The following is a 12940-nucleotide window of genomic DNA, read 5'->3' on the forward strand; positions in this document are numbered from 1 at the left end:
TCAGATTTGGTCTCAATGAATTAGATGTGGGAGTTAGCTCACAAACAAGCGCACCTAGGATCAAGTTCCTGCTCAGACACAGAGGAAAAATCATGAGAGAAACAAGAAATTCAATTATTACAACCTTTACATTTCCATCAATTTTCTTGAGTTGCTTGTTGTACACATGGTTGCTTGGTTTTTCAAGGCATAACGTCCCTCATAACGAAGCTCATATGGTGTCTTGAAAAATGTTGTTACTCTTTCCAAAGCAAGACAGAAATCATAGATAAGCTTTCCCAAAGGAATGAGGGATGTCAACGGCACTAAATATCATATCACTCATGTTAGCAAGAACATAAGCAATCCAACTATGTTGGGATAGAAAGAGAGTTTGAAATTTATAATGCACATCGAATTTCTCACAATAAACATGGAAGAAAGACATTGATCAATTTTCGTTCTATCGACAAACCCCTATGCTAATGAAATGCATGTCATAGACACCTTTCCATTTATGAACCCTTTTTTTGAAATAATTTTCAACAGCATCACACTTACCAGCTCAAAAATATCGCAAAAGAAACTTGGATCAAAATACGGACCACATGCACACATGCCTTTCTAACAATGTTTTTCAGTCACACCATGTCTTACGTAGACTAGATGCAACAAATCAAACACAATAGAAGTATGATAAACATTAAGTGAAGCAAGAGATATAATAATTCAGCTTACCAAATGCACTCCTCACACCTACCTATGGGATACCAATGAGCTTAAGTATCCGACTGATAATTTTCTTTGGAGGATCACATCAATTGTCTTGATGATTTAGATAGCACGTGTGCTTGGGGAAAAGATCAATTGTATCCTTAGATACCATTGATAGAAATTACAATGAAGATGTGGATATTTGTGTGTGTAAGAACACAATAACATTGTTATGTGGCCATCCCACATTACATATAGCTTTCACTCTTTATCAAACACCAAGAAACAAATTGTCAGCGCAAACAAAAAAAAACAAGAAGTTCAACAACAATCTTAGTTCAAAATTTTGAAATTGGGATACCAAGAGTGTAAAACATCCAATGACCTTGATCTTAGTTTTGGCAAGAACACCAAACACAAAATATTCGACAAGATAGTTCTCACTCAGGGATGTGAACCACTTTGGATCACTGGTCAAAAGCAAAGTTGAGTCATTGATCACAAGATATGATCAAACAACTCATGGTCAAGAACCAAGAACAAGAATGTGTGAAGGCAACCCTCATATCCTACGGTTTAGGTCAGAACCTAACTTAAGAGAAAGAAATACATGGCTCAACAACACTAGCTGATATGAGAAGCTCTAGGCTGCTAAGGTTTGAGTTTCCTTTTGTTTGCTTTAACCAACTAGGTATCCTTATCCACTCAAGGGGAATGGGGATAGACAAACTCTTTGCTGCCCTGGCAAGTTCCAATAGAGATTTCTCTAAGGAGGCCTCAAAGAGAACACCTCCAAAGAAAAAGAAAAATTAATGTGAAACCATTGGTGAATTTAAAACAAGTCTCTCCTACTTTTCAGGGATAGGAATCCACTTTTGTATCCATTCTTTTGTCTCCTCACTTTTTGTTAATTCAACAAGAGGATTCCAAATTTGTGAATGGAGACTTTGAAGCAGAAAAGTAACCAAATATGCTAATAATAGACAACACAAGAAAACTCATCTTTGAAAAGTTCAAATAGAATCTCCGAAGCTACAAATAGACAATTTGGAGTTGGAAGACATACCTTTGCCTGTAGTGGCTAGGATATCCCGAGCATGCTTGCAATCAGGCACTGAATGATCTCGAAAGCACTTTGTTAAAGGTGAACAAAGAAAAAAAACGTGTTAATGCTTTAGTGCTCATCCTAGCAATATATCTCAAATACGCTTTAGGTCTCTAGATAGGAATCTTAGAACCTTCAGCAAAGAGGTCAACGAAAACAATAACTCCATCAACGACCAAAAACTATTGTTTCCCATTATCTCAGTAAAAGGGAAAATAGTCAACAAAACCTTCCATAAAAAACACTATCCTAACAAAGTAAGGGCGATAATGGAAGATAGGCCTTTACCCTAGCCATTCTCGGCTTTCAGAGGATCTCACAGCAATGTCGGTGCCTGCTCTGATACCACTTGAAGGTCCTAGAGGGGGGGTGAATAGGCCCTGAAAGCTTTTTCGTTCAAATTCGTTTTCAGGGATAGCAAGAGTTGGTGTTATCCCGGGTGACAGAATTACGAAATAAAACGTGCATAAATAAAAAAATAACACCAAGATATTTTTTACTCACAGAAACCCTGTATTAAGAATAAAAATTGTGTGCCCCTTACTCCTGAGGGACAAACCTTTCCACTATGTGAAACACCGCATGTTACAAGATTATAGCAACCTAGATAGGCGACCGCAGTACTACCATGTCTAGACTATCTAGTCTACAACATGCTCTATCTCTCCTGACACTAAGTGTATTTTTACATATAAAAAAGTCACTCAAAATTCAGCTCTGAACACAGCCAACACTTAGCTGGTTCACAATAAGCACTGCAACACATCTCACAAGATAACAACTCCTGAGGGATAGCTAACCACGTTACTATCCTGTCTCGACTCACATAGTCTAAGAACTCAGCTCTTTTGTCTCTCTTGTCTCAAAGTGTTTACTCACACACATATATATTAGAAGTTTCAATCTTGAAATCAGCTACAACTTAGCTAATTCAATTGTGAAAACTTCTAGGGTTGCTTGCACTACCTACACCACAAGGAAGACTTAGAGCTCCAAGATTTATAATCACAAGGAAGACTTAGAGAAACAATAGACAGAGCTAGGGAACTAAGTCCCAGCAAAATAAAAATGCAATACTACATTTTTAACAACCTAGACAACCTATTGCATCACCAATCACAACATCATGTATGCAAGTTGCATGAATGATTATGCAGTAGGTTTTTGTCAACACATATTGACATAGATAAAAAACTAGACACTAAGGTCTAAGATGAAATAAGTGACACTTAATAAAAGAGACAAGCTAAAGATATGCAAGACTTAGTTGATGAAAAGAGAGTGAAATTCATAACACATTGGTAAGAGAGCTATGCTCTCTCTTTATAGGCAAACAAAACAGGAGGCTTCATGGAAACCTACGAACCAGCTGATCAAGACAACTCACTCTAACCAAGCCAAGAGGCACATAGAACCTAATGAAACTATATGAAAACCATGGTTGAAAACCATGGTTGAAAACCAATTGGTTTTTTCAATGTTCAAACAAGATGAATCAACACAAGACAATAAATAATGGACACAAAAGATTTACAGAGGACAAGAAATAACATAGTAATTGATTCAAGGATAAAAGAATCGTAAACTAAGATATTTAATCTCTAACAATCGGTGGGAACACAATCCTCAAAATAGGCATGATTTTAAGGAAGAGTTAGTAAGCAAATCAAATGAGTATGCAGATGCATGAATCATGAACATATTAGTTGGTAAGCAATGCATATGAAAGATGATGCATGAACAAATATAAACAATGGTGATAACAAAAACTAGAGATTACAAAGTACAATAACCAGAAAAATATTGGATTTTCAACAGGACAAGGAGGCCGAATAATACAAACTACACCATAGTCAAAGAGATATTTCGGCCAAATATTTAAAGGAAAAAGAGATTAACAAATATCTACACAAGTCAAATATAGATTTGATCAAGTGAATGTAGACTAAAATCTTGAGGAAACTCAATCCCACAAATCATGGGAAAAGTGAATGAGGACACACAACACTAGTCAAAGATTGGTAAGATAAAATCATGTATGACATGCAGATGAACCCAAACAAGTAAGTTATGACACATGACTCAATACATTAAGTTGAATTTGAAATACCGAGAAACAGCTAGGATGAAAACCAGGTTTGTCATCCTGTTTGAAAAAACATGAAATGCATATGCATGCTTTTACCTTGGGTCATGATACTTAAATGAATTTTGTGTTATTTCCTTAAGAAGGATAGCCAATAAACTTGTACCTACACAAAGCCACTCAAAAGGGGCATGTAGACGATGATGACTTCACCAAAAGCAATGATCGATCAAAGAAAACTAGAAAAGGGCCTCAAAAAAAGCAGAGCAAACCCATTGAAGACTATAGTTACCCGGAGCCTGATTACAACCAAAATCGTGGATGATGATCTATATTTGTATGATTATGATTTTGAAGTGAATGCTTCAGCTACCAAGACTGTTCAGAACGTTGGTGAAAGAGTGCTTCCCCAATGGTCCACGCTTGAAAAATCAGCAATTCATGGTTTCTTGATATGCAGAAAGAAGTAGGAGATGAGCCTCTTTATCATGCATTTCAAAATGGATTGAACAAGGTTCTGTTGAATCCTGTTGTATCATGCGTAATGTATATAACTCTTGATACCTATTGAAATTGCGCACCACCTTTATCGAGATGTAAGATGTAGATGCATCTGATTCAACATGCAGTTTAGATACAATATTCAAATTTAGAGTACAGATCAAGACGAAAAGCTTGGAGTGTTTCGTATTCAACATTCAACTGTGTCGTAAGTCGTAACTGGTTTGTTACATATAATAGATATATCTTTGTTTGACCATGGCTATTGATGGATCTGTATAATTTTAACGGATAGTAGAATGGACATGTCATGCGAGTCTTCTCTAAGTCGCTGAATGGTTTCTCTTGAAGTCATTGCCACATGAAATGCATCAAGTATCGTTGAATTGGTGTGCATCATAGAACAACTGGCTGTTCCACAAGGGATAGATAAAGACTTGTAAAACAAGAAAACAGCAAAGCCTTAAGCTGATGCCGTATTACATAGAATCATCATGCCGTGCATAGGTGGTGCAATCACGATTAATGCTAAACGAGTCTATGCACAACTTTGTCCACAATACATGTAATTTTCTCCGCTGAAAACCTTGCCAAACTGAATAAGCTCATATCAAAATTGATTGAATAATATGGCTTTACATCATGTCAAAATTTAGAGGGGAATGCATATATAATAATAAAAGGGCAAACTTCTACCCATTCCCATTAGGCAACTCTCCACTCTTTGCAGCTCTTTTCTGTACGTCTGCTTCATAATGCTGAAAAGCAGCATCTAGAGCCTGCACTAAGATGATATTTCCATGAGTTCCCTTCACATAACGATTGTTCGTTTTGTCTTCCACTGGATGGTTTTGGGTTAAGTAGATGATATGTGAAAAAAGTATCTGAAAGAAGATCACAAGCCAACTACAGAAAGTAGCAACTTCTTGGGCAAAAGACAAGGAAAGAAGATGCCCAAACAGAATTAGCATACTTGCCAAAAGAGCTAGTACAACCAAGCAGTATATAGCCATTATATAATTCGAAAAACCGTAAAATTCAAACAGATAAACATGATATAATTCGAACACTTACATTCTTCTTAAATAAAAACAAAAAATGGAGGGAAACTAGACCTGATGCATTGGACGAACAAGGAGGGAGACCTGGTGCCTGAAATCTAACTGCACAGCTTCTTTTATCTCCTGCAGATAACATGTTAAAACATTAAAACAAAACCAACCAAAATCAATTGTGCAAGGTAAAATTTACAACATGACGAAATTTATCCATCCCATGTAAGAAGTAAGAAAAAGAGTTGAATATTTAGAATATGAAGAAATCCACCAGACCTATGTCAAAAGCAAGAAAATCAACTAAAGAAATTTTGTTTCATTTCTGGACTAACATAGCATTCAAAGTTTTTCCATTATTCAGCATTTCCTTCTAATATAGCTAAGATGCTGTTAGAATAAAGATACAGAGCAGGAAGGCTAAGATGCTGTCAGCTTTTCCATTATTCTCTTAATGGCCAAGAAAATTTACATATTAAAACAAACCAGCAGTGCCACTGTTAATCACAATGCTGGAAGGCTGTAATGTGTTGATATTTAAACAACACAGCTGAAAGCTTCAGCAGAAAAGATACCTCTAGTTGTCGATAAATTTGTGACATGGCATCCTTCAGTCTGCCTATCTGCATAAGAATAACTTGTTAATTCACACACAAAAAAGAACTAATAACACAGATACCCAGACCAATAAGGGAATCAAGTTGAATTCATATAGCAATATTCATGCCTTGGAATTTCTTTATTCTCATCTAAACAAAACCTCAGCCTATTAAAGAAATAGGTGTTGGAAAAAAAAATGGATATGACCAGTAGTAAACTACAATACTGATACTAAAGATAATCAAGGTATTATGTCATCCCTTCAAACAATACTTCCTGTTCACATTAGATAAGAAGGATCCTTCCCACTCAAGACAAGGCCAAAATGACAAAATCTTAATATAGAATACAAAAAATTCTAGCAACCCCTTCACTTTACATTTTAGAAACTAACCTTCACATACAAAGAAGAAGTTGTAATTGGATAGGAAGACCAAAAATGCCTCAGTAGTTCTTGAATGGACATCCAATGCTGGAGTAAGAAAGTGTTATCACAAAATCAAATTTAATACCAGCTCATAATTATTCAACTTCAATATAAAAAGCACATGCAAACACACTATTTATGAGAAAGTTTATGAAGCTGACATCCACTCACATGTAAGAGTTCCTCTTTGGTTCTGTTTGGCAAGCCATCCAAAATACTCTCTCGAGGATTCTTCCCAAGTTGATATCTGGTACTTGAAATATTCTGGGTTAGCCCATTAAAAACCTGCACATAGAAAAGCTCTCTTACATATGTAACTTTACAATTGATATATAGATATATGCAGACACACACAAAATTATTGATAGGAGCTATTCATGTTCATCAATTAGATCCTCCTTCAAGGATCAGTTCCCCAAAAGTTAGTTGAGTTGGAAGTTGTGTGTCATATACAAAATACTCATTTCAATTTTATCCAACGGAATTTTTTTGTCCATTGCCTCCACAAAGACCCAGCAGTGCCAACTAAACTGGTTTTTAGCGGGGAAGATTCTAGTAAAGAAACCTAAGCATTTATGGTTCCGATTAATCAAATGCATTGCAGGATTAAGGAAGTCCCATTTTTCTTAAAAAAGGATATCCTATTTTGACGTCATCATCAGTACAATATATAGAGTGTGCGTGAGTGCGTTGAACAAAGATTACCGTAAGAGCAACTTCGGTTTTTACAGCGGAACTGCTCAATCCAATGCTCTTAATTTTAGATATAGAATCCTTTAAGGAGCCATATGCTTCCTCAGTAGTTAGCTTGCGTTTTGTTTGTGCAGTCCCAGTACGCGAGTCATCCAAAATTTTAAGTGCATTAGCTTGTTGTGTGTCAAAGTAGTCTCGAGGATCCTGTTTATCAATACAACATGATATATTTGCACTATTAGAAGAAAAGAGTGATACCTAAACACATCGACATGAAAACTGTTGGCTCCAGATTACTATGTTAACCTTGATACACAATGGCGCAACCGGATGACGATGAGAGTCTTGAAGGTCATCTATCTCAGTCATCCGGATAATCCTATCAAGTCTCTCCTGTATAGCACTGTCGCTAGGATCTGCCAATAAACAGAAATTCATTAGCACAGATGTTCTGCTATATATTGAAAAAAAAAAAAAGTTGAAAGAACCACACTAACCCTGTCTTGACCGCATAAGTGCCTCTGCCATAGTTCTTGGATCTTCCACATCTGCAGTCAAGTTTACAAATCATAGTTATCAACCAAAAATGGTAGAAGAAACATAAGTAAGCAGAATAAACAAAATATCATAATTAGTTTTCCGAGTCAAAACTCTTTATTCTTAAGAACTCACATGAGTCACATCAACAAGAAGCAGCTCTCTTAACAAGAATGTTCTCAATCTCTTAATAAAAAACTCTTAAGGGTAACAAGCAGGACCGAGAAAGCAAAATTACAAAAAAAGATGTGCAATGATGGAAACGATGAATCTGAACGTAAAGATATTGAACTCATGACCAATTACGATTCAGTCTCAAATTTCCAACGCCTTATTCTCCGAACCCAATATTTGACTAAAAAATATGGCCAGGATGCATCCCTCATGAATACAGTGAAGGATTTGGAAATACCCATATCCATTCATAGATACGTCAATGTTTGTATATCTTGTTAAGTTTACTGGCTTTTTAGTCATACAATTCAATTCAGTTCATTGTCAGGCCATCCCAAAAAAATTAGTTCATGTGGAGGAAATATATAGATAGAAATGAGTGAAAGTGAGTAAATAATGTGTCAGAAATTGTGAGAGAGAGAGAGAGAGAGAGAGAGAGAGAGAGAGCTTGTTGTAAGACTGTGCCACTACCATGTTAATTGATTGAAAAATTATCGTCCATTCTAACCTAGATTTCTTCCTTGAAGAACAACTGCCCCTTGTCTGTTAAGGTCTTGTGATAGAGTCCTCCTGTATTGCTCATTCTGTAGTTCGGTAATGTCCTTGTTGCCGTCACGAAAGATCCCATGATCCTGTATAACAAGTAGCAACCAAACAAAACATGAAGATTTGACAAAACAAACAACAATATGAACAATGAAAAACTCATTGCTAATAAGAGACATAATTGGATATCCAGAAATCAGAATAAAAATAGCTCAAAATGGAGGAGTATTTCTAATGTCTGCCATTTATGAGACAATTATTCAAATAGAAAACCAACTTGTTGTTCAAGAGTAAACCATGTTACTGAACCCATTAAAACTTTGCAGTACTGAATCAAAACAGGTTGATAAACATACTGGAATATGTGTATAGTCGTCCCCCTGATCAGCTTCCATATCCAACGTCGGATCAACCCGCTGAATCTGCAAATACGGAAGTGAATAAATATTTTTAGAACTCAACCTAGACATCAGGAACATCCTAGGAAAGTCAAAAATGGAATGCTTTCCATACAGCACCTTCTGCCGAGCTTCCCTTGCTAATATTTCATCTTCCTTTAAAAAAATTGCCAGTTCCTCATCCTCAGCAGCTTCTGCAGCAGCTGCTAAAGGATTTTTTCTACTGTGGAGGAATTCAGCTCGGAAATATTTATTCCAGAAGTCTTTCTCTGTCATCTGGAATCCAGTTATATGGAGGACAAAGACAAGAAAAGCATGTTTCAAGCAGAGTACTTGCAAATGGCACAGTAACAGATTTTTTAAACTATCATCATAGGGGCACTCTCATAACAAACAAAAATAAGGGTGATTACTAACATGGAAAAACTGTCTGATTAAGTAAGGACTGGTTTCAATATCCTCACTACCTTACTGGGAACGAGTTTAATATATGCCTGGTGAACTGCTGGTTTCAGGGCGAATATCTGTCGAGCAATGTAACAATTTGACATAAGACTCGAGTGAAAGTATTCCAGGGATATTTACAATTGCTGAATCTGAAAGGTCTTGTCTGCAAGTGTAAAATGAAAGAATAATACCTGATATTTGATTTCATCAGTCAAATTGAATGTCACCTTGTTCATCTGACAAATACCCATATAATAATAATAATAATTCAGTTTCACAACCACAAGCTAATACATGTTATCTTTTTATTTTTGGGAGAGATGGGCATGTAATCTGTAGGAAAGGAATTGTATGTTATCACTAGATTTCAATTAAAAAGACACCAAGAAGATGCCAAATCTGCAAGGAACTGTTGAAAGGTCACAGCATTAATTACTCATTAGCCAGGTAAATACGCACATAAATGAATAGAGATTGAGGGAGAGATTCTCTACCCGACCATCAGTCATAGGTTTGATGTCCAGTATCATAGAACTTTTAAAACCAACCCGTTGTTTTGACTTTCTACGGCTATCTCCATCAAGCAACTTCTGCAATTCGATTCAAAGAAATCAATGTCATTCCAACAAGTTTTATTTCAAAAAAGAAAGTTATATTCCATTGCAAATGTAACTATAACAAATTTCATTCAGAAAGCATATATATATTCTGTGTTAAGAAGCCACATAATCATAATCAACCGACCTTCCTAGTTGCCCAGAACTCAGATTCTGTCAAGACACAACTGCCCACAAACTGCTTGTGAAGCTTCTGCAGTTCACTGCAAAGGGGAAGATTTAGTGATATACAAAAATGAAGTTCAAACGAAGACTGTTCTTTTTCTAAATCACGCTACATTCAGCACCATATAATTGAAGTAGGATACAGATCCAAGTTAAAAGCATTTTTGGACTGACTATCAGTCTCCAGTTCAATCTACAAACCAAAGCAAAACAAAAATGACTTGAACACATAGCAAAATGAAACAGTGATAGACAAGAAGCAGGGTAAAGGAGCCAAAACGGCCAATTTCACAGGTATAAAGATTATGTTTAACATCGGGCAGTGAAAGAAGAAAAAAATGAAACAAGCTAATTATTCCATTTCAAATTCCATGCAGCCTATTTTATCATGGTACTTAAAATGTAAGGTACTGATACAGGATGCATAAAGTTTCCTGGCAGCTATCGGATATTATGTGTTCAAGTTTCGGAGAAAATAAAACACAAGAAAAGCACTAATGGAGGACAAAAGCAAAAATAAGAAAGCAAAGAAATGTACAGACTCAGTCCGGCAGTGGACAATCCTACCAAAGGTGCATTTGAATTACACAAAAAGATCATTTAGATAAATTTCACCATAAAATTGAAGGGTGTCTTGCAAACTATAAACGTAATGACATAAGACTTTAATACATTGACCTCAGCACATGAAAAGACATAATATGAATCTAAATTATAGGTGTAAATGCATTTAATACAGGGAACTTTTTACTTGGAGGGGCTCAGTTATTTCACTTTGGTTTAGGGACCTATATCAGTATTCAAGAATGGAGTTTACAAAATACCACTTGAAACTTTGGCTGTGTTATTTTAATGAACGTCAAATGAAAGATACGAAAGCAGCAAAGTGTCTAAAACGATATCAAGAATCTGATACTGAGAAAAAAGTTGGGAGTAGGGCGCATAGGTTTAACTATTACGTGCACACAAATAAGTTTGCATCTCTAAGAATGCCATTGTTCCAAACTAATATAAATAGGAACCAGCGACATTAAATTCGAGTACTAGTGTACATTCTTTGTTAAAGCTATGTGACGGCAAAATGAGAGAAGTAGATAGTACGTGTGATGACCTATGGTAACAATATATCACATAAGTTGCATTGACGTGAAAGAAAAAAGCAACAATCATGTGGATACAGGAGAATAACCTGTCTTCTTGCATAAGCTTCATTCGGAGCTCCAACTCCGCGGTAGTGAATTGTTGGCTTGCAGAAGAAGAGGCAATGGCAGCAGAAGAGACCACTGTAGCGGAAGAACCTTTTGCAGCCTCCAGGGCATTGGCTGTTTGAAAAGAAAAGAAACGCACCAGATGAAAACCAAGAGTAAAACAATCACAAAAGCCAAAAATATGAATGATATGACGGGTATATTTCTACCGATGATTTCTCGGCATGCGTGAAGATCAGGATAACTGTCAAACTCAAAAATGTAACTGCCATCCTTAATATTGCTGATGTTGAGCCAAGGTGGTTTATTGGTGCCCTCCTTGGTGTTCTTCTGACCTGAAAATAAAAGTGACAAGAATGAGAACAAGAACAGGGTGGTGGGGGAAAATGTAGTAGCAGTTACCTTTGATTTGTTGGAAGGGGACATCGAGCTTAGCGGGGGAGGTGGGATCATTCGGGGTGAAGACAAACCCGTCGGCCATCTGGAATCAGCAGACAAGTTTAAGGGAAGATTATATAGTCAGGAATATGGGGATTCCATTAGAGGAGAGGAGAGAGAGAAGAGGCGAACCATGGTGAGAAGGCCGGGAGTTCCGGCGTCTTTGATCGAACTCTTGTATTTTGCGCGCTTAATCACTTGGCCCCGTCTCGTCGACATTTTCCGACTGCTGCAATACGAGGGTGGTATCAGCTGTCTGTAGATTAGAATGGAAGAAGTGTGTTTGGATTTCGGGGATTACCTGGCGGCCGACGACGGTTGTTGAGTTGCTCAGGCGTGATTCGGCGGTCGGAGTGCCCTCGTTCACCTCAACATTAAGGTTTGGTTCGATTAAGACTTTTTAAGAGCATTGTTAATAAAAATTAGAAGGAAAAAAAAACTATATTTGATACTGTGCTAAATTTATCAATTGACTCATCCATTGTTAATGAAATACACCGAGATATTCACAACCCGACCTGTCATTTCACGATTTGATAATACATAACAGGTTAACTTACACACACATTATCGAACCCTCTAAAAACATCTCATGTAGTTCTCGTATAAATTCTTTTTTTTATTATTACAAGCGAGGTTCAAAGAGCCTAAACAAAGCGGAAAGAAAAACTAAAAACTAGCTAGAGCACGAAACTCTCCTAGCCCTAGTAACAGCAACAAGATCATCTATGTAGAACTGGGCAACATGAACCGGAGGGTTGTCAAAAGTAACAAAACCCTTAGCATGATTAAGGCTCATTTTAACTAGAGAATCAACCGTCATATTTGCTTCCCTAAATATGTGGACAATAGAAGTAGCATTCATGGACTTCAGAAATTCTTTATTACAAACTTCTTTAAAAATTCTTGTATAAATAGATCTTAAGCACAACTCTAGAAAAGAGTAATAGTAACTGCTTGTAGGGTCTTGCCTTCTCTCTCGAGAAGGGGCAAACAAATTTCCATTTTGGTATATGTGGCTATCATATCGTTTGTTGGGGGGTATGCACTAGTGTTCCATCACTGAGAATCATAACCCAAGCCTCGAGCAAGCTGCTTTACGTGTTTTTAGCTTATTCACCGTCTTGTTGCAACCGTTGTCTTTGCACTTTGTACTTTGCGAATATCATCCTCTTATATTTAATGTTTACTGAAAGAAATAGATCACACATCAGAAAAGTGATAAATAAAATATAATTTATAATTAGATGGAC

General features: G+C 36.6%; 1 protein-coding gene across 3 annotated transcripts; it reads right to left on the reverse strand.

Moving 5' to 3' along the window:
* Positions 1–4797: 4797 nt before the first annotated feature.
* On the reverse strand, positions 4798–12120 carry LOC126793175 (general transcription and DNA repair factor IIH subunit TFB1-1-like). 3 transcript variants are annotated; one of them, XM_050519619.1, is made up of 20 exons: positions 11989–12120; positions 11820–11916; positions 11652–11730; positions 11459–11584; positions 11231–11363; positions 10004–10079; positions 9754–9849; positions 9451–9495; positions 9280–9336; positions 8933–9088; positions 8771–8836; positions 8377–8500; positions 7655–7705; positions 7464–7573; positions 7170–7361; positions 6636–6749; positions 6432–6509; positions 6013–6060; positions 5501–5569; positions 4798–5164 (listed from the first exon to the last, which is right to left on the reverse strand). In XM_050519619.1, the coding sequence occupies exons 2-20, from the start codon at positions 11904–11906 to the stop codon at positions 5078–5080; spliced, it is 1794 nt and encodes a 597-aa protein (XP_050375576.1). In that variant the 5' UTR covers positions 11907–11916; positions 11989–12120; the 3' UTR covers positions 4798–5077. The 3 variants fall into 3 exon arrangements, 2 of the variants coding, with proteins under 2 accessions (XP_050375576.1, XP_050375577.1); XM_050519620.1 differs by having other exon boundaries at positions 11820–11913; positions 11989–12088; XR_007672034.1 differs by having other exon boundaries at positions 5128–5164; positions 6013–6056.
* Between the last annotated feature and the right edge of the window lie 820 nt (positions 12121–12940).

This window comes from Argentina anserina, chromosome 5 (genome assembly GCF_933775445.1).
Source record: "Argentina anserina chromosome 5, drPotAnse1.1, whole genome shotgun sequence".
NCBI lineage: Eukaryota > Viridiplantae > Streptophyta > Magnoliopsida > Rosales > Rosaceae > Argentina > Argentina anserina.